Source organism: Cavia porcellus, unplaced genomic scaffold (genome assembly GCF_034190915.1).
Source record: "Cavia porcellus strain 051 isolate PalLab524CR breed Dunkin Hartley unplaced genomic scaffold, mCavPor4.1 scaffold_22, whole genome shotgun sequence".
Taxonomy (NCBI): Eukaryota; Metazoa; Chordata; class Mammalia; order Rodentia; family Caviidae; genus Cavia; species Cavia porcellus.
Window position 1 is genome coordinate 19732539 of NW_026947505.1, and position 22126 is coordinate 19754664.

Here is a 22126-nt window from a genome sequence, read left to right on the forward strand (position 1 = left end):
TGCAATAGAAGTCTTGACTATGCTAGAATCAACTGAAAATGTGCACAGCCACCCAGTCATGAGTAATTAAAGTGTCAGTATTAGAGTGGCAGCCTCTCTCATTCACAGCCTTAATCCAATATGAATTTAACCAAAAATTTTCAATCATAATGTTAAGTTATAACATGTGTACATATTTATTCTAAGATATCTTGTCATAGTCTTTATTAAAATGCTCAAAAGTAGGTTAAGCCTTAAGTGTAATATGGTTTGTATAGCGTGCTTGGAGATAAAAACATGAACCATGGTGTTTACCACCCAAGGAGTCTATGATTCATTACCAAAAGTGTAAGCCAGGGAACGAATGTGGGGGTGACCAGTGAAGGTCGGGGCAATGGCATGTTGCCAAGATACATTACTCTTGAATAACAGGAAGTGGCTCCAGACACATCAGCTTTTTTCTGCTGTAACTGCACCAATCAATCTGTATATGTATGGATCAGGCTCTATGGATCTGACCCTCTCCTGGAAATGAAGGACAGAGGAATTTTATCTTAAGATATTTACTGTCCGAATAGACAATTATAAACAAATTCAATACAAACCAAGTGTTTCTTGCAGAGTGACATTAATCTTGCATAAATAAAGGAATGGGATAATTTGATTACATTAATCAAATAATATTAATAAAATACTCATAGTAAAAATCATAGCTAATGTTTATGGGCAGCTCATGCCCATTATAACCACCATTTATCCGCAGTCACGTTACTGTGCTCTCTGTACTAGGATAAGAACTACCTTCATCATTTTGTAATAATAATCACATGAATTAGATTCTGTTAATAACATGAATTTAGTAATATATGCTGTGTAAACACAGAAAGAAATCAATGGGGGCCAGGAATATAGCTCAGTGGTCTAAGCACCTGCCTAGCAAGCACAAAGTCCTGAGTTTTGATTCCCAGTACCAAAAGAAAAAATCAATAGCTTAGTTAAAACAGATATTTCAGGAAGTTTAACATATTGGCCTAAGCTCACTTGAAAAGTAATGGAACATAAACTGAACTTAGGAACAAATTCTGAATAGAAGAAATATGGGAAGATTCTTTTTTTTTTTTTTTTTTGGTACTGGAAATCGAACTCAGAACCTCATTCTTGCCAAGCAGGTGCTGCACCACTGACCTAAATCCCCTGCCCCAGGATAGATTATTAAAAAGAGAGAAAAAGAATGTGCCAAGTACTAGGAATGCCATGCAGGAAGATATAGAAGCAAATAAGTCTGTACGTTTAGGAACAAAGGGTACAAAAGTCTGGGTAGGAGAGGGAACTCAGTAGGAAGGTACCAGAGAGAAGTATGTTTTTATAGAAGGGGAAGAAGAAGAGTTTAAACTAAGTTTATCCTATAAACAGCATGACCAGAGGAGAGTATTGTTTAGTGCATATGTAAACCAGCAGCAGTAGGAAGTATGGATTTGGTGGCAGGAATCTATTACTTCATGTGAGAAGCATTTGCAGCAGTTTAAACAGAATCATGAAGATCTGGATTCTAACTGTGTATGCAAAGAAGATAGAGAATATCAGGTAAGTATAAAATAGTTCCAAAGAGACCCTGGGGGTTAGCTCTCTGCTAGAGCACTTGCATACTGTACAAAAGATCCTGAGTTCAATCTCAGATGAGCTTAATCCCTGGTACCTCTTTAAACGTAGGCCATACCTATGTCACTCATTTCCTTTGCAATCAAATGGCTACAGAAGCAAAGGTAAAAATTAAAGCAGTGAAGATTGATAGGAAAGTGAAACAAATTATGATCTCATTAAAAGAAAGATAGATGTGGAATATATTGGTTTTTCCACAAGAATGCAAAATAAAAACATACAAAAGCTGCAGGAAAGAGAAAAACTTCACATGTAATGTTAAGTGATAGGGTTTCCTCAAAATGTGGGTAATATATGACTTTTTAAAAATATTGAAGTATGGTGCAAGTGTAAAATCAGCCTCAGAAATATAGATTTTTAAATTGTAGCATTTTTACAGAAGTACTTGGCACAAATATGAAGCAAGTTTGATGAAAGAGAAAATCTAGGTTCAAGTCATGACCATGAATTTGAAATTGAGCAAGAAGCTTAACATCTTGTAATTTGGGTACTCTGCATTTTAAATGGGGAAGATAATAGCCACCCCGAAGTTCTTGGGTTGTACAAAGGGAAAGGGCCTTGCAATCTGTAAAGCTACATAGACTGAAAGTACTGTGATACTTGTGAAATGGGAAGAAACTGCTCAAAAGAAAGGAACCACCGGGATGGGGGAAAGCAGGAATGACAGAAGGCAGAAGCATATAGGTAAGATAATTATACAACTAATTAGTTCTATTAGTTCATTGGAGATAAAGGTTTGTGTTTATATTGTTTGATCACTTTTTAATGCCTGTATCTTATAATCTGAGCATCTACTTTGAAGATAACAATATGTAAGGCAGTAACATTGTTATTCTCCTATTATCTTGTTTTGAAATTGTGTTTCACTATCTTTAAGGTTTTTGCTCTTTTAAAAAAACACTGTGACATGTTTAAAGCCATACTAACTGAAAGACAGACACTTAAAGCTATGTACTATTAAGCTTCAAAGTTGAGACTTTAGTCTTCTTGTCTTGAATGAAGGTTCATATCTTACTGTGCTACAGGGCAGGTGATTCATTACTGCAAACAAACACTAAATGGTCCACTGGCAAGCCTGCCTCTGAAACAGCAAAAATAATGTCAAATCTGTGTTAGTCACTTTCTGGTCACATATCTAAAACTTAAAGGAAGAAAAGAGTAATATTTTAGTTCTAGTTCAAGCTTGGCTCCAAGATAGGACAGTATGGCAGAGGAAAGGTGAGAAATCCATAACAGCAACACCTGCAGAGAAAAAGTAGTATTTAAAGGAAAAAAAAAAAAAAAAACGCCTTTCTAGGTCAAGGCACTCATGATGACCCAGCTCCAACCAGGCTCCACCTCCTAGGAGCACACCCAGGTACTGACCAATACGGCATCCCACCACCAAGCCACCTTCCAAACCTGGGAGACTTTTGCGGGGTACATTAGGTCTAAACCATGAAAAAAGCCTTTCTAGATCCTGGAAAAGATATCTTTGAATAATTGCCTTTGGGGTTTGTAGATTGAAGAAATATCATTTAAAGCAACAAGTAAGGGGGGAAAGCAGACACATTTCTTCAAAAGCTCATGTAATTGTGCCATCTGCATATGGGTAGAGCACACCTTAAATGGTTTATTCTTTAATTGCTGGTACCCTTAAAATGACATATTGCAAAGTTATAAACTGAAGCATTTAGGCATATTGTTTGATTTAAGCATGTGTGACAATCCATTCTGGATTTTATTAGACTCTTTTAAAATAGCAGCTGCATTGTAATAAGTATTATTACCTTTGGAAAAGCTCTAAAGGGAACGCCCGAATCAGGCACGTGCTCTTAGAGAAGCGAGGCTAGCTGTTTTCTGCGTCCTTACCTATTTTTATAGTATCGGTGTTTCATGTGCAAAGATTGATCTGAAACACATTTTACCCGTTATACTAACTTTGATTGAATGAGCCCTGGGCATCTTGCTGCTTCCCAAGTGGGTTACAGCTCGAGTGTGAGTAGATAATAAAAAGTGCCCAATATAAATTCAAAGTAACCTGTGATTACATTTTCACGTGGCTTCCTCCCTGCCCGTCCTTTTTGGTATGTTTGTCACTGTTTGAGCTCTCGTTTTAAATTCCACAAATGCCACTTTTCCACCTCCTAAAAGTGTTTGAAAAGCAACAAGGGAATTATGTTATTGTTTCAGTTTTCATCAGTGCTTTGAGCCTCCCCAGGAGACAATTTCTTGATTTTTCTGTATGGTCCCAGGACCTTGGACAGTGCCAGCCATAGAGCGTTTCTGAATCTACATTGGAACGTGAAGGGTTTTGTCATGTTTGTGTCTTGCTTCGCTGGAGATGCCAATTTAACACGCTTTATTTTGCTATGATGATTTCCTGTATGCAAACTACCCACAAGTTATCTTTGTTATTTTTAATGCAAAAGTTGAAAAATAGAATATTTTACAGTGACATTCATATATCAGCATACACATTTATTATTGTTTAAAGATATTTCTCTCCAGTTCCTTACAAAGTCACCATACTGAAGTAAAAGAAGTTTTATTGCAAAAAAAAAGTGCCTTCCAAAACTCACTCACTCTCTTTTCTTTCTCTCTTTCATCTTCAAGTACACAAAGGAATTCTTATAGATAGGAGGGAAGCTCCCACGCCCTCCTCTGGATAAAGAAAAACAGGAAACTGAAAAACAGGGGAAAAAATCACTCGCAGTTTTAAAATGCTATTATGCAATGGAGTGGCTCATGGCACACTGTAAGCTCATACATTCTGACCTCTCAGTCTTTCAAGCTGATATTAATAAATGCATTGTTCCTGGCTCCTGTTACTCACGTGCCTTGCGATAAAGACTGTGCATCCCAGCCACTGCCTCTTATTTCCACAGAAAACACTGGCACTTAATAAAGGAGCGAAACAAGTTAGCCAGGCTAAGGGTTGTGAAAAAGGTCTTTGGAAGCGGGACTCGCTGCCCTTGCACTGAACGAGTCGCGCTTTCCCGGGAGGCCTTTGTCTGCGGGCCAGGGCCCGGAGTTCCCTCCTCGCGGCAGCTACGTCGGAAGACTCCGCCCGGGCTGGGGGCGGGGAGGCGGCGCCGCGTGCGGAGCTCCGCGGCCGCAAAGGGAGCGAACAAAGAGAACTCCGGAGCCGCCTGGCGCATCTGGAGACGCGGATCACGTCCCTGAGGCTGCTGCACTCCGCCTTCCCAGGAAAAAGAGCTCCAGTCAATAATTGATGGAGATTAATCCTACCTGAGACAAAGCTTTGCAGAAAACCAATGCATCCGACTGGAAGCGCCGAGCTCAGGGTGCGACAAAGGAGTGAGGACTGTGAGCGCGGCCGCGGCGCCCGGGTCTCGGGCGTGGCTCCGGCCTCCTGCACCCCTGTCCAGCACCCCTACCTCTTCCTCCATCCTCCATCAACTTCCCTTTCTCTGGCTACTTCCACCCCGCTCGCCTGTGCACGCCCGCGCCCCAGCCCGGCGGGCGAGATCAGCTCCGCAGCGCGCTGCCCGCCCAGAGGGGGCGTCTGGCACCGCTTGGCACCCGGGTGCGCCCCGGCCCCGCCGAGTCTCCGACTTCGCCATTGTTCCGAGAGCCCGAGTGGGTGTGGAACCCGGCCCTGGAGTCCTGCTCGACCACAAAGTCTGGTCTTTAGTATTACGAAACTGAATTTTCCCGGGGTCTGACAGGCGTGGACGCAAATCTCTTGGTCTCCGGAGAATCGGAAGGAAAACGCTTTGGATTCGCGTTCGCTTGTTGGAGACACCGCCTCTGCTGAGAAGTGAGCGGGTCTGGATTCCTAAAGGGGATGAGAGACAGGGTGGGTTGGCCTGTAGATAAAACTTGTGCGGTGTTGATTTGGGCTGTCCTGGTTTGCTTGGGTGGCTGCTTCCACAGGGGAAGCCTCGGAGAGCTCTGACACTTGGAGGGCGTCACGTGACAGCACCCAGGCGCCTTGGACGGTGGAGCCCAGGTCCTGCAGCTGCCTGAGCTTTCTTCTGGGTGACGGCTTCCTGGGACAGAGTGGAAGCGTGATCTGATGCTTCTCACTCCTGGAATGGCTCAGTCTAATTAAAAACAAACTATAGTCACATTGGCACTATAGGATAGTTGGGTCTGACTCGTGCTGATGGACTGGCACACTTTCCAGGTAGTATGCTGTCCCCAGGAAAGGTAGAAAGTTGATGGGTAACTTCTCCCCTGTGACGTCTGTCTTCGTCTTTCTGTCCCAAAGTGAGATGGGAGAAAATCCCAGAACAAGGTGGAGACTTTCAGTCAGTTATGATGATGATGATGATGACGATGATGATGAGGAGGAGTATTACAAAATGGAAAATGGTTGTATGTTTAAAATATCTGAACTAACCCAAGTAAAGCAACCAGCATCTAAATCTCTGGTGAGGGTTCCCCCCACCCAGCTTTATGCCTACTGTGCCTTTTTAGTGCTTTAAAGAGAAATGTTTCCATGAAGAGACACCAAATTGTCTAGCTGACTAAGTGGATCACTAGGGGGAAAAAACCCAGGCCACCAGAAGCTTGCTGTTTTGCATACTAAAGAAGTCAGCGATGGATTTATTTTGGAAAGCTGCACAATAGAAACTGATCTTAACCACCAGGGTGGGTGGAAGATGCAACATCATCAGATCACCGAGGAGGGGCGGGCTCCTTAAAAGCAGGACAGCCTGCTACTCATCGCCTAAGGGCCTTAAGAATGAATCTATACGTCCTAGCTTGAGATCACATTAACAGTAAACGGACCTCCAAAAACTACAAAAACAGATTAGGAGTAGAAAAATTCATCCCCTGGAACTTAAGAACCACCCCTAGACTTTTCTTTTCTTTTTGCTTTTTTCCCCAGAAACCAGTCTGTCTGAGGTTGTGAATGACTACATCATACAGAGAGTTTCAATGGCCATTTTCTTGAAACTGAAGTTGATTTAAAGGCATTCATTATTTATATTTGCTTTTAGGCCTAGTATAAAGAAAACTGGGCACATTGCTCTAGAAACATTAGAGATGGGATCTGCTTGCGGGAAAAATGATGTCATGTATCCATGACAAACTTGCCTTACAAACCTGCTTTATGATGCTTTTTCTCTACGTGACGCATGCGAATACTAATTACATAAAACTTTTTGCACTAATCCGGCCTTTAAATATAGATTCAATGGCAAGGAAAGCAGAAGTTGAAAAACTGCAGGTTTGACAAATCAGAAGGTGCACAAGGTCCTTTGTTTATCGCCACCTCTTTTGTGTTCTGTCTCCTTTCCCAGCATTTCCTTTCTGAGGCTGCCTCTCGAAGTCCCTTTCCCAAACCTGCTGTCTCCAGAAGGTTCAGCTACTTTTCAGATCAGTCATTGTGCTGATTTAGAGACCGTGTCAGCGCCCCCTTGGGCAACATGAGAATCCACAGCTTTGCCTCGCGTTCCTAAAGTCAAAGCGCCTGGCAACGCTCCTTATTGGGGTGGGGTGTGGGGGATTCTGGCGCAAAGCTACTAGCAATGCAGACAGCGCGCGTCTCTTCTCTTTTGTTTCGGTCCCAGCTTGGAAAGGAAGGTTGGTGGCGGTGAGGAAGGAAGAGGATGATCTAGAGATGGACGGTTCCAGAGGCATCCGGTAGGTTCTTCCAGGACATCCATGAGTCAGCCACCGGCCGGGGGCGCAGCTCCCGAGGCTCGCCTGCACCCGGAGGGCAGCAGCCGGAAGCAGCCGCGAGCGCAGTCACCCGCCAGACCCAGAGACAATTCTCTCCGGCAGACGGCCGCGGCCACCAGGTCCCCCGTGGGGGCCAGTACCAAACTCAACTCGGCCCGGCCGCAGCCACCACCGCCGCAGCCGGGGAGCAAGACCAGCAGCCGCGGGGCGCCCACCGCCGGGGCCCGGGGAGGGGGCGGGGCGGAGAGGGCGGCGCCCCCGGCGCCCAAAGGCGCTGTCCAGCCCGCGCCAGGTGCTGAAGCTGCGCCCTGCGCACCCCCGGCCCCCGGGGGCCCTAGGAGGTCCGCGCCGCCGCCGGAGGAGCCTGCGCGGGAGCTAGAGCCAGCGCCCCCGAAAGTCGGGGAGGCCCTTCCGCCCGCGGAAGGAGGTGGCGGGGACCGTGAAGGAGGAGGAGCCGGCGGCGGCCCCGGGGAGCGCGAGGGGGGCGCAGCGCAGGCGGCGCCGCCCAGGGGCTGGCGAGGGCGAGGCGGGCGCTCGGCGCCGAGGGGCGGCGTTGGCGGCGGGGAGGGGGCGTCCGCGTCCGTGTCGTCGCCTCCGGGCTCTGCGAGCGGCCGAGCCCCGGGCCCGGGCAGCGGCAGGAGTTCCGGAAGCGGCGTGGCGGGGGGCGGCGGCGCGGGCTTCTGGAAGGAAGGATGTCTGCAGTCTGAGCTCATCCAGTTCCACCTGAAGAAGGAGCGAGCGGCGGCCGCCGCGGCTCAGATGCACACGAAGAACGGCGGCGGCGGAGGCAGCCGGGGGTCCCCGGTGGCCGCCGGCGCCCCAGGCCTGTGCGAGCCCCTCGCGGGCTCCGCCGCGTCCCCCATGGCGGCGGCGACCGAGGGCCCCCAGCCGGGCGCGGAGGCCAGCGCGGGCGCAGGGGGCCTGCAGCCGGCAGCGCCGCCCGCCTCGCAGTCGCAGCGGCTCCAGGAGCAGGAGGAGATGCAGGAGGAGATGGAGAAGCTGCGGGAGGAAAACGAGACGCTCAAGGTGAGGACGCCCGGGCGCGGAGCACCAGGGCGTGTCCGGGGGTGCGGGGCTGCTGACCTGTGAGGGGCCTGGATTGCAGATGGGGGAGGGGGGCTCCTAGGCCTGGAGGGGGCGGGAAGCAGCCTGCTCTCCCTGGAAACCCAATCTGGGCCTTCCATTCTCTAATCAGGGCCTGTCCTGCTTTTGCATGGAACGAGCCCAAGCGAGGCAGCAAGTGAAGGCCGAAAGAGGCCCGTTTTCTAGTTTCTTCCTTCCACTGCTTGGCACTCCTGTCTCATGCAAAAAGCCCCCTCCCCCACCGAGAAAATAAGATTCCAAGTTGGGATGGATGGGACGCCCAGGGGCTGGAAGCTACGCTTATGGTCGACCTTTCCAACTGTCACCGCCCCAGAACGAGATTGATGAGCTGAGAACCGAGATGGACGAGATGAGGGACACTTTCTTCGAGGAGGACGCTTGTCAGCTGCAGGAAATGCGCCACGAGTTGGAGCGGGCCAACAAGAACTGCCGGATCCTGCAGTACCGCCTCCGCAAGGCCGAGCGCAAGCGGCTGCGATACGCGCAGACCGGAGAAATCGACGGGGAGCTGCTGCGCAGCCTGGAGCAGGACCTCAAGGTGGGCGCTTTGGGTCAGGGCTCTTCCGACAGGGGTGACGCCCACAGCTTGAGGGACGCGGGTTTTCGCAGTGCCGGTCACAAAATGTCAGAAACCTGGAGAGGATTGACAGGTGGGTGGGAAGAGTGCATTGTAAGCGGAGAGAACAGTGCCTGGCAGAGCACGAGAGTAGGCGTGGGCCCTGAAGGTGGGGTGGTGGCTGCTGCTGACCTGCCCTGGCTCTTCTGGAAGCGGTGGGAAGGGGGTGCCTGCTCCAGGACAGACCCATGGGCGTGGCCCAGGCAGGATCCAACCTCCAGTGTCAGCCTTTCCAGGGCGGCCAAGTGGAATCAGGCACAGGAGCAGAGGACGTGACCCCTATAATAGGAGCAGCACTGTAATAGCAGAGTAAAAATTCCTTCCTGCCTCCCCTGCCCACCCAAACTCTGTGCGTTCTAGATGTAAGCCCTGCAGTAACTCCCAGAAAGGAAAAATCTGCCCAGGTTGTAGCTTATCTGGAGAAAGAGTTAAACGAAGGTTGATCTCTCCCGAGGGAGAGACCTCGACATGCAGTTTCAGATGGGGTAGATGTGTTCTCTAAGTTCAGTTTGACTATGGGCAGATTCGCTGACAGTGCCAACCAGATAGTAATTTCACCACCAGAGACAGACAGTCAAATGTACTTCATTTGTGTCAACTTCCTTAAAATACAAAGAGGAGATAGAATTACAGAGAGCTGGAGCATTCTGTGAAATCACTGTTGCCTTATTTTTCCTGCTTTCCAACACTTGCTGAATGTTGCATACTCAGGTATTAAGCACTATGGTCAGCGTTGGTGCGTGTATTATTATTTCCCAAAACTTGAAAGAAGACCCTAAGATCTGGCGGGTGCAGAAGCTGTGTTTTTTACACGGGTTGTAGGTCCACTGCTAGGAGGCAGCTAGACTCACAGCCTCTCAGTTTATAGACATGGTCAGCATGCTGACCTTCTGTCCCAGAATGGTTACTTCTCTTCCAAACCATCAGATTTCCAAGATAATCTCAAAATTTGGGGTAAAAATGCACAGCTATTAAAACTAATGTCAGAGCTAAACTATTTTCTAAATGTAACTAGAATTTCCTAAATTTCAACTAAAATTCTAGTTGTCCAATCAAAATTTAAGCCACACCCTCACATTCTTTAATGCAAACAATGGAAGTCTCTACCTCATAGCTTTCTTGTAGAGTTAGAAGATAGTTGTGATTTCTCCCAGTGTGGTGTAATGCAGTAGAATGTTTATTGCCATGTGTAGCAAAAAAGTTGAGAGAGCAAAGACCCGTCCGATGTGTGACCCTGAGTGCAGTGCTTTACCACCCAGAGCTCTCTTCCTGTGTAACACAGAAGTAATTACAGTGCCTGGCTCCTGGAACTGCTGTGGGTCCTAAGTGGTTGATACATATGAATGGTTTGTATGTAAAGCACTGGGAACCCTGGCTGGACCTGATAAGGACTTTGTAAGTGCTGGTTCTTAATACTTGCTGAGAGTGCTTCATTGTTGCAAACACTTTATTGTAGGTTGCTAAGGATGTGTCTGTGAGACTTCACCATGAATTGGAAAATGTGGAAGAAAAGAGAACCACCACAGAGGATGAAAATGAGAAACTGAGGCAACAGCTGATAGAAGTTGAAATTGCAAAGCAAGCATTACAGAATGAACTGGAAAAAATGAAAGAGGTTAGTATTTGATGGTGCTATGAGGTACTACCTTTTCTTTAGGTCTTTGGAAAAGAATTCTGTGGACTAATATGACTCCTAAAATAATTCTGTCTTTATTTTATGATCACAAGACCATTCTGGGTCTTACCTCATGTAGTAACAGGTATTTCATACTAACAAGGAATAGCAAAGAAAACGGTTTCACTTGAGCCTTGCCTCTGGTTTGGCGTACTGTGAACTGTGGCTTATGTTTTATTATTGGTTTTTCTAAATATCAGCCAGTTAAGTAAGTTACACGCACACCAGATGCAAGATTGTCAAGAACGTAAGAGAACAAGGCTTGTGCTGGGAGTTTTTATGGGATTAATACTGAGTTCATAGCACCGTGAACTTGTAGAATGGACAAGGCTAGAAGGGCCATCTGTCTACTTGGTCACTGCTTGAAGTTTCTCTGTCACAAGGTCCCTCTGGTGACCTGTGCTTAGCATGGCGCTGGTGGCTCTCCCTGAAGACCTTCCCCAAATTCCGTCACATCATAGCTCTATTGAAAGGCTTTGTTCTGAGTTGAAATCTGTTTAGTTTTAAGTTAAACCAATTCATCTTAGTCCTGTCCTTTTGGATGGAGCGTGAAAGTTCCTTCCTTTTGTGTGAGCAGGAAGTGGTTGATACACATGAATGGTTTACATGTACAGTACTTAGAACCCTTAGAACCCTGGTATGATAAGCACCATAACTCCTACTGTATTTACTCTGAGTCTTCTCAAAGAATAAACTGAAGGTCACAGAAAATAACTAGCAAAGAAAGAAGAAAAGATTTAATATTTATAATAAAGTAATTGAACGTGGATTGAAATAATACTTTTTGTTTGAAAACTACTTGAGTATGTACAGTGCAACTTCTAAAACCTTCTGTCAAGAATAGACAAACGTACATATGGCCTTCTGAACTGTTTCCTCTGGCTGGATGTGCAAAACTAAAGAAAATTCTTATGTTCCCATGGGCTGAGATATTGAGCCACCTGTGATTTCTGTGCTTATCTCAGAATGATGCAGAATGTTTACCATAAAGCAGTGGAAATTTCTATAGTTGGATTGAGAATGTGTAACTGTAAGGACTTTGTAGAATATGGTTTCATAAACTATTTTTTATCTGAGTGTCTGTTTATATTATCCTGACTTTGAATACCTTTTTAACAGGAAAATAGGGAAAATCCTTTTAGTGATCCACGATCATTGGATGCTAACTAAGGGAGGTTCTGAGGTCCAGTAGAAAAGTAAGGAGACTGAGAAGGTGTGACCATCTTTATCGACAAGTGTGCAGCCCTAAAAGCCTTCCAACTTCTATTTACCTCTGTGTATTTGATTGGAAACAGTAAAGCCTGTCTCAAATGATTCTCCACCTATTCAGCTAGTATGCCCTGTGTCATGAAATCCAACACATTGCCATTTAAGAGAAGCATGAATTTTTAAAGAAATCAAATATGAAATGGATATAAGTATAAGATCTCTTTGGCAGTAAGGTACAGTTTGAAGAGTGTGCAAAATGGAATGTTTTGTTTCTAGAAGGAAATCATGAAAAGTAGATAGCTATATTAGTTAACTGGGGTTGCTTTAACCAAGCACCAAAGACCCAGGTGCCTAAGTAATGGTTAATTTTCTCATCATTCTGGAGGCTGTGGGTCTGAAATTAAGGTCTCTACAGGGGTTTTCTTCTGTGGGCTTTCAGAGGCCTCTTCTTGGTTTGTATGTGGCTGTTTCTGTGTGCATCTGGCATCCCAGTAGGGTTGTCTGCTTCCAGATTTAGCTTCTTGTGAGAATACCAGTAGCATTAGATGAGCCCACACTGATGGATTCACTGTAACCTAATCACCTGTGTAAAGAACCAGTCTCCAACTCAGGTCTCATTCCAAAATATTAAAAGTTGGGAAACCATATGGGAATTTGGTAAGAAAGGTGGGAAGGGAAAATGTGATTCAGCCCACAAAAGTAGCTGTTGAACAATTTCTGTTTTTAGCTTCACTTATTTGTTAGTAAGTGTTAAAACTACATAATAATTACAAACATCATGGGAGTACGGGTACGTATACATGTTGCATGTTAATCGTTTTTACTCCCCCTTCCTTCCCTACCCTGGACAAAGGAAGAGAAAGTTCAGTGTGAGACTCATCGGGCTCCATTCCCTATTCCTGTCCCCTTGTATGCTCACACACTGTTTGCTTATATAATTACATTATTGACAAAAGGGCTTTCACTTGATTACCAAAGATAAAGTAGGAGGGGCTGGGGATTTAGCTCAGCGACATAAGCGCCTGCCTTGCAAGCAGGCAGTCACGAGTTCAATCCCCAGTACCGATAAAAGGGAAAAAGGCAAAAAAAAAAAAAAAAAAAAAAAAAAAAATAGGAATCCATAGTAATTCGGTGTCTTATAGATATTTTTCAGGTGAGTATCTGGAAAGGTGTGTTTAAGAATGGCATAAGAGTTTTCTAACTGTCAACCTATGTCTTGGGAAACAGAAAATGTTCAGATGGATGGGACCTTGCCCATCTTAAAATAAAACCCAGAATACTGTGTCAGTTAGGAGGAAGGGCAGGATTCTGGAACTGTCACCAGGAGAGTCACTGTAAAGATGAGTTTTAATTCTGTTCCCTATACACTTCCCTGTGACTGCTTAGAAGTTCTAGCTCAGTGTTGGGAAAATGCTATTTCAGCACCAGGTGGTATGAACAGTGTTCAAGCCAGACAAGCCGTTCCCCTCCCTTAGAGTTTCACTTGCTGAACTCTGGAGCCTGGTCGCAGAATATAATCACAAACAAATAGAACGTTTAGGAGCATAAATACCCTAAGGAGTACATCAGCTTTTAAAGTAGCTTTTTTATTTTAAAACGATAGCAATATAAAACAAGTGCCAGTGTAGATGCAAATAGGAAGGGAGAGAAAGAGTGGAATATAAAGATCTGAAGATGACTAAATGTAAACAGAAAAAAATTAAAAAAGCTCTGGCACCCATTTGATGTTTACCTTCATAGTGCTTAGGAAATTATCAGAAGAATGAAAGGTAATTTAAAATGTGCAGAAATCAGAAATGGTTCCTTCAAATAAGATATGTTTTGTAATGATAACTTTGTTATTCTCCTGAGGATAAATATTAAAACAGCTGCAATGGTAACTGCCATGGTAACTTGACTGGTATTTGATGGAGTGGACATTAACTCTATGCTTCCTTGCTTGTAAATTAAAAATTCATTCTTCTTGAGTGTAAACAACATGAACTCCAAATCCTTTCTGTCATTCCACCAGTGGAGAAAAAATAGAAAAGGCTAAGTTCTCTGTTATGAAGGAAAGATGCTAGTTAGACACTAAAATTGTGAAGTATTAAGTAGAAAATACTAAAGAGAAACAGTCTTCTGATTCCAAGATTTTTGTTCCTAGTATGGAGTCGTATAGATGTTGAACAGCCCCCCTGGGATCAGCAGGCCATCTGCTAGAGTTTGGAACATTTACTGAGACTTTAACTAGCTTCCAGGGTATTGACCAATTGCTCTCAGCACTAGTGGCTGCATAGAGTTCTGTGCACCTGTTCATAACCGTCTGCTCATCTTCTTCCTCTGAGAAAGTGGAGTAGGCACCCGGGAGCAGAAGAATTGAGCAGAGGCAGAGTAGAGGTAATTAGTTTCACTCTTTGCAATCCATTGCTTGTATTGAAACAGCTGATATTCTGTCAGCTTCAAACAAGAGGGACCTTTTAGGATGCTGCCTTCAAACTGAATAGCGTTCTCCTAGCAACTATAAAGCACTGGTTGCTACTAGAACTATGCTTTCCTGGTGCAGAAAAATGCATTTACCTCCTGTAACCTGGGAGAAATGGTCGTCTGTCTTTCAACGTCAGAAATGATTAGTGCGATAAAGGTTTCCCTACAGGTTATTTCATGGAAACAGCAAATGGCTCTTTGAGTGCCAGGATGGGTTTATGAGCCAGTATGATAAAGGGAGATGCAGAGGAGGCTCTCTACAAGGAGGCGCACATGTTCTGGGTTGAGTGAACTAGGTTGAGGGTCACCACCCTTCTCAGTTCTGCTGGGGTAGGAGGGAATTTTATTTTCAAAGCTTTAAAACCCCCTGGATCTTCAGGAGGGTGGGATCTTCTCCTGTCACTTTCAAAGCCTGATGCTTGTAGAGGAGTTGATGACAGACACTTGAAAAAAGAAGTCACCAACAGAGGACTAGAGAAAAGAAAAGGTGAGGTGAAGAGGAGAACTGCGTATCAGAGTTTCATTTCAGAATCTTTCTTTGTTTTTCTGCATTCTTGGTTTTGCCTCATCCTTCACACTTACATAAGAGAACTAAATGAAAATATTTTCTGAACTTTTTCCAGTCTTTACTCCAGGGGACTCTTAACTGGTTACTGCAATAGCATCATTTATCTTGGGACTTTCATTTTCTGGGACTTGGTTAATATAGCATGTCTAGGACAATGCACTTTCCTTCTAGAACACAAAAATAATTAAGGCAATAAATTTTAATGGTAGTGTCTCTATTTTTAATGGACTGAAAATCTGTACATGTGATTTTCTTTACAGATAGGATATTAGGCAAAGTCTTGCTCTTCATGTTTATAATATCTATTTATTTCCTTATATAAAGTCAAGTACTGATCATAACTACAGTTGATTTTGATAGAACTTGTTTATCAAAGCTATTAGGTACAGAAAAGAAATGCTTGAGTGATAAATCCATTTAAAAAGCAGCTCAAGAGACAGTTTCAGTGGGGAATTCTTTGTTGTGCAATATTTTCTCTTGGTTCTAGTAGTTTATTAAAATTTGAAAGGGAACAGTAGTCATTGTCATTTTAAAATTAAATGACTATTATTTTTAAATGTATCAATTAAACATTATTACTTTGGTAAGAGTAGGTAGAAGTCCTAGAGTCTAAATTAAAAATGAACTGTGTGCCAGGAGAGCATTGGAAAGCTTGTCTTCTAAGAAGTTATCCTGTATTCTGAATGAGTCTTTAAAGATGAATTTATTTGAGAGTTATAAACTTTACTAAGTTTTGCTAATGAGTTTACATATGTAACTGCATACATCCTGAAGTGATTCCCAAAATTCAGTCTTAGTCAAGGGGTCTTTTTCCTAGATGACAAATCCCCCTACTGAAGCAAAGTAATATAGATCAAAATTTGGTGATTTACTTTGTGATACACATTCAATCTTTACTATAAACTTCAAATTTCAGATTATTTATATAAAAATATAGGTCAGCATTATACAACCCCACATAGTTGACTTGATTCCAGCTCTTCTCTTGGCTAGAATTCTGAGCTGTATATTTGTAAAACTCTAAAGCATTATAAAGTTATAGATTTTACTTGATTAAACACATGCTTGTGAGTACATTTCCACTTCCTACCTAAAGTATCTGTTCATTTTGATGTTTGTCATATAATGGGCTTCATTTTTCATTGAGTGCATATTTACTTTTTTGTTGTATTTGCTGATATATTCTATTTATCAGAGCTGTTTCTAACCCAGTTTGATGTGTTCCGAGGACTCTAGGCTGAAATTTGAGGGACCCACTGCTGAGAGGTTAGCAGTTTTAAGTATCTCCATGGCAGGCACTTAGGGTTATTTATTTCCTTGACTTCTGTATCCAGTTTCCCTTCAAATGTCATTTAAAATGGTTCGTGATAAAATTATAAAACAATTGACCGAAGGGATTAGACATTAGGTCAAATAAAAGTTCAGAAAAGGTCAAGGAAAAAGGGTCTGAAGGATATCCATTGTTCTGAAGCCTCGATGAATGTAGGAACAGTCAAAATATTGAGGGAATTTATTTCCCAGATACAACCCAGCAGACACAGTGCTGTGCTGTGGCGCCCCTGAATGAAGCAGCCCTGAGGATGGCTCTAGGACATGGGATGTTGACAGCTCTAAATGGATTTTACCTGGAAACCAGCACAGACAGATAGCACTTCTGGTTGTCAGTTCTTCTCTAAATAATCAACGAGCTAGGAAATAGGTGTTTTACAGAAAATGAAATGAAGGCATTTTTTTCATAAGCCAAGAATTCCACTGATTTATGAGAAAGTGCTTATGGCACAGATCTGAGACTTCACCTGTCATCTTGAGCAAACAACTTGAAATTTACAGGCCTGGATTTTTTTATTTTATAGATGGAGAAATTAAACTCAACATCTTCCAAAATCCTAAGAAAATTTCATCTTCTGTCTCATCAGTTGTCCCTCTGTCTTGCCTACAGCTGCATAGTCAGATGAAATTGTTTTGTTTCCATAGTTATCTTGTGTATTTTGTTAGCAGATATTTACTGCACTGTAATTTCATGGCTGCTTTAGTGTGGCTGCATAGATGTACAGAGGACAGAAGGATGTAGATACCCAGCTTTGCTTTGAACTCCAAATCTGCACCCACTGCAGACCCTGTCCAAAGGCTTTTAAAACAGTGAGACCCACATTAGCCTCTCTGCACACTGCTATTCAGCATTCGAAGCCTGCTTTCATGCTATAGAAATCAGAACAGGAGACCTGATGTGTGGGGCTGAGGATGAGTCCCTAACCTGAGCCACAGTTTTTGGTGTACCCTTGGCTCTGCTCTCTAGAAAGCTGCAAAGCCCACATGGTAACTGAAGAATCCATCTTCTTTTCCACCACACAAACCAGTAGGGTTAAATGATGGCACCGTGGTAGTCTAAGTAAGCTGGGTCCTAACCATCAGTTCTCTGGGATGAAATCTACTGCTGCTCTCTGCCCTGGAAGTCTGCAGTCCTTCACAATGAAGGTGTGCTGCCTGAATTCATGAGTGCCAGTCCTGGGTTAGACATCAGCATTTGGATCCTGCTGTTACTGAAATGGATTTCCATCCCCTACAGTTTTGATGGTTTTGAACTTTCAAGTCTTCACCTTTCTGAAGGCATCATAAAGTTCTCTTTAAGGTGACTTGGTCTGTATATGCATATGTCCTTCGTTAAGGGGCTCTGAGGGTGGAACTGGGACCTAAGTAGTCCACGGGGTGCTTTTAGGCATCTGCTGGTAATTATCGCTGTCCTCTGTCACCCCCTTGCTATCCGTCCTTGGCTGCCTGAGAAGGGCCTTGCCCTCAGCAGTGACAGAAAATAGCATCTTGTCTCTGATTCTGCCTTTTACATAAATCTAAAAGCGTATACCCTTTGACTAAATATGTATCATGTATAATGGACAGCAGGTAGGATCACCAGGTAGGGTCACCATGGGAGTTACCTTATTGTCCCTTATGTTAATTATTTTCTGATCGAAAAAGCAGACTGTAAATGTCATGCTTTGAAAACTGTCACCCTCATGCATTACTAGTAGCACCCAACTTTGATTCATTCTGGAAGTCCTGTAGACTGTCAGCATCTTCAGCATTCAGTTCCATGACTAGCAGGTAGGCCATTAGACCATCTCTTCTGGAGTATGATAACTGGTATTTACACTTAATTTATGTGTACACAATGCACACAACACACACATACTTCCTTTCCTCCACTCGACTAATGAGGATCCCAGTCATATTCATCCTGCTGTCCCCAGCCACCAGAGCAGAACCTGGCCCAAAACTGATAAGCTGTAAATGATTCTGAGTGGAAAATGCGTGATAATTAGGTGACATGTTTTGCCTGAGAGAAAAAAGAGCAAGTGACTCAGAATCAGGACTCTAGGTGCACGGTGTCTGGTTTGGCAGACAGAAGGAGAATGAGGCAGGTGGGCAGTGTTTGCACCACCCACTTCTGGAAGCGGAAGGCCCCCAGGACCCTAAAACCTGTAGAAATTGTGCACCATCCACCCTGTTTCTGTCAAATCCCTGTTGCCCAGCAGAACCATAAGCCTTCTGAAGCAGGCTCCCATAAATAAGGTTCTTGGGAAGAGCGAGGAGGACAGGAATTCCAGAGCAAGAAGACAGCCTGATCACTGGGTGTCAGTTGGCTCTGTGGCCAGAAGCCTGGTGTGTTTTGCTGAGAAAGTGTGGAGTGCAGACCGTGCCTTTCCCAGAGACTGTCTGACTGACCGAGCTTTCGCTCTGTCTTGTTGGGACAGGAGACTCAGCAGTTAATATGGCTCAGGGCCACAATTGCTCAGCTGTCCCAGGGTCGCGGGCTTATGTACTGATCGCTGCACCATCATTTATGAACAGTTGTCTGGTAGTCATTTCACTTCTGAGATGAAGGCTTCAGGAGCCAGAAAGAGCATTCTCAGGTCAGCTATGCAGCCCAGCCCGTCCTCTTCTGGCAAACGTTCACCACTGGCTGATATCACAGGGGCCCAGTGCAGGGACTTCAGCTGCTCCTCCATGCCCACGCCCATCTTCCTCCTGAGCTGCGATGACCTCTTCTTTGGGAGCCTTCATGCACCACAGATTTTTAAGACCTGAAGTTCCAGGCTCTGAGGGAACCTTTGAGCAAGCACTGAAAGAACACTTCCAAGTGGAACACAGCAGAAGAAATCTGCTAGGAGTAGACTAGTGTCCTCAGACCATTTGTTCTTTCTCCTCTCCTTACAAATGTCCCAGGTGCAGTTTCATCCCTTACTTGTGGACTCTCAATCACCTCCTAAAGGAGGATGTTTTCTGATCCAGTCTTCTCACGGTGTAACATGAAACCATGTGTGGGAAAGCACTTTGTAAACAGTAAAGGTGCTGAATCTGGAGGTGCTGGGTAATCCCACAATCCTGGCTTGGCTGAGTCTGGCTTGACTCCTGGCAGAATTTTTAAATCTGCTAGAGTGAGCTTGTAGACATAGCTAGGACTACCGCTGTTTTATATAAGCCTTTGGGATGCCTTTCCTTTCTCTTTCCTTATGAAGGTCAATGACTCTCTAAAGTCTTTTTTTACATCTTTTTTCCTCATAAAGTTGTTCTCTCTTCTTCCATCTTTCAGTCCTTCTCCCGCTATGTCTAATCCAATAATCAGAGGGGTAAGTGGTTAATAAAATGAACTACATTATGTTTTCTTTCTTTCACACAGTATCGGTGTCTGGTGTCTTATTGTTGGTTTCACCATCCTTTAGCTCACAATTGTATTTGGGGGGACACGTAGACAGCCCAGCCGTACTGTCTGCCACTAAACTCATCAACACAGTTGACAGCGTTGAATTGTTTGTGATAAATTGTCTTTCTCCTACATTGCTGCTCTATGAAAGTTCTTCATGAAGAATAGAGAGAAGCATGTTCTCCTTAGATCAAATGTATTAACACACAAGATACTTCAGATTTTGTCTCTACTGACTTCACACATAAGTTCTAAACTTCCTGGATTTTAAGAACCATGTTTCTATTTAATTCACACATATACAACGATAGATACACAAAAAACCAATAAATGTATACTTTTTAGGAGATGCGTTTGTTTTCAAAGAATCTCATCCTTGGCTTTCTCCAATTAGAATTTACTTGACTCAGTTGTTGTCTAATATTTGTGTTACTTTCACACAGCAGGCAATTTTGTGAAGTATTTTCCAAATCCAGTTATGTCATGATGATTTTAGACTCCGCTGAATTTTAATGGAAAGTAATTATTTATTTAATGTTTCTGCTCTAGTTTCATTTTTACATTTCAGGGTCAGCTAAACTGATCTTTTCCAAACGGTAAATGACATTTGAAGACGTCTTTTACTTTCTCTGCTGACATTTTTCATTTTGTACTTTCATATTTCACTTAAGGGGGTCATTTATATTCAGCACAGTTCATCTTAGAAGCACTTAAAATTAAAAATTCAAAATTTTCTATATTCTTTCGTGCCTTGCTCAGTTATTTCAGTTTGTCTAGTCAGTTGATCAGAGACTAAGTAATTAATAAAATTAACTATGCTGCTTTTTCTTTCCTTCACAAAGTAACAGTTTCTTGCCATTATACTGTACAAAAACCTGAACGTATAGTAAAAATAACTAAACAATTCTGTTGTTTATTGTATTCAGACAGATAATGAACAACAAGTACTTTGGTTGTATAGTTGTATCTCTGTCTCCTTGCATATGGAAGAAAAGTTTTCAGAGGACTTTAAAACATGAGTCCACTTATGTATATATAGGAAGGTCTGTTATATGGAAAGTATTATCTTTCAAGGTTAAAATACAGTTATTGCATTCCCTTATTTAAATGTATAACTAAATTTAGATTAGAATTGTTCTGTCCTGTAATGATTCTGAAGGTTGTTACCCTTCTTTTCATTCTACTATTGTTAACTTAAAGGTGTTTATTTATAGAAAATTTGTGATTTTCTTTTTACTAAAGTAAAAAAAGAAGCAAAGAAATTCTGTTTCAGTTAGTCCCACCCTTTACACTCGATCCTGATGTTGGTTAATTTAATATTGTATTATAGACTGTTAGTATTTAATTATTTATTGTTCTAATGTATAGTTTCAATTTTAAAAGTAATTTTTAAGCTTTCATATGCAATGAGGTAGTCATAGAAACAATTTCATAAACTCAGTTTCTATTTTTTGAACTATAGTTTTAAATATTCTTTGATTAGAGAATGCTGTTGACTTTTTCAGGGAAGTTTTATGGACATTATATTTTCTGAGCTGACATCCTTTAAAAATAGCCTTCAGTTAACTACACAGAGTAATATGATAAAGGAACTATACATGCAGAAGTTTTCCCCCTGTATTATGTATTTTGTTATCTTCACTTTGGCTTTCGTTTTGCAGTGGGCAGCGTGTCATCAGCCTAGCTTGGGTTCATTTGTAGGTTAAATGATTTAATCCGTATTTATGAGCCTTTTTCTTTATGCTTTGTGTCAGTCAGGGTCCCCCAATTGGAAAGAGAATTCTCCCAGAATGGTTCCAGGGAAGAGCGATTACTTTCAGTGATGTGGACAAGATGAAGGTGTCTTAGTTACTTTTCTCCCATTGCTGGAACAAAATACCCAGCACAGAGTTAAGGAGGGAAAAGTTTATTTAGCACACAGTTTTTGTAGGGATTTCAATCCTTCATTGTCTGGCTCAAGGCAGAGTGCCACATGGCAGAAGGGCAACAGTTCTTGGTGGCTGGGGTAGTCCAAAGCAGCAAAAGCAGCAAGAGCAAAAGAGTGAAACAAGTCTCTTTTTGCCCCTTTTATCTTACCCAGCCTGCTGGGATTAGAACCGTGCCCGTCTAATCAGTGTATTGATCCAGCCATCACCCAGCCTGAATCCCAGCACCCTTAAATCCCAGCACTGCACTATGAATCAGTCATAAACTCTAGATTCAGCCACTTTCAAAAACCCCACCCCCATGACTGCATGAGGCTTTGGGGGGACATCTAGACACAAGCCATAATGTGTGGTGATAAAGAAGGGGTAGGGAGGCAGTCGGAGAAGACTGGCTGCCCTGGGGAGCTGTCACCACTTTTAGACACAGAAAGCAGAAAAGGTGCTGTAGGGGGCTCAAGATCTGCCTCTGCGGACAAGGGTCTATCAGGGGGATCTGTTCCCTGAAAGGGACTTACTTGTGGCCTTGCGGGTGACGTTGAAAACTGAGGAAGTGAGAGCTACCCACCTGTCTGTCCTCTGCCTCCCATCCTTT

The 22126-nt window shown here is 43.4% G+C and overlaps 1 protein-coding gene across 6 annotated transcripts in view; it reads left to right on the plus strand.

The window, feature by feature from the left end:
• The first annotated feature begins 4821 nt into the window (after positions 1-4821).
• Mtcl3 (MTCL family member 3) overlaps positions 4822-22126 on the plus strand; it is a 43543-nt gene continuing 26238 nt past the window's right edge. For 2 of the 6 annotated variants that reach the window (XR_010041890.1, XM_063232891.1), the window contains exons 1-4: positions 4822-5401; positions 7164-8301; positions 8693-8917; positions 10452-10610. Coding sequence is in view for 4 of the 6 variants with exons in the window: in XM_063232891.1 (XP_063088961.1) it covers positions 7258-8301; positions 8693-8917; positions 10452-10610 (1428 nt within the window). In the remaining 2 variants the exon portion in view is untranslated. Of the gene's footprint in view, positions 5441-7163; positions 8302-8692; positions 8918-10451; positions 10611-22126 lie in introns of all 6 variants that reach the window. The other 4 variants (XR_010041889.1, XM_063232892.1, XM_063232889.1 and 1 more) reach the window with 3 other exon arrangements.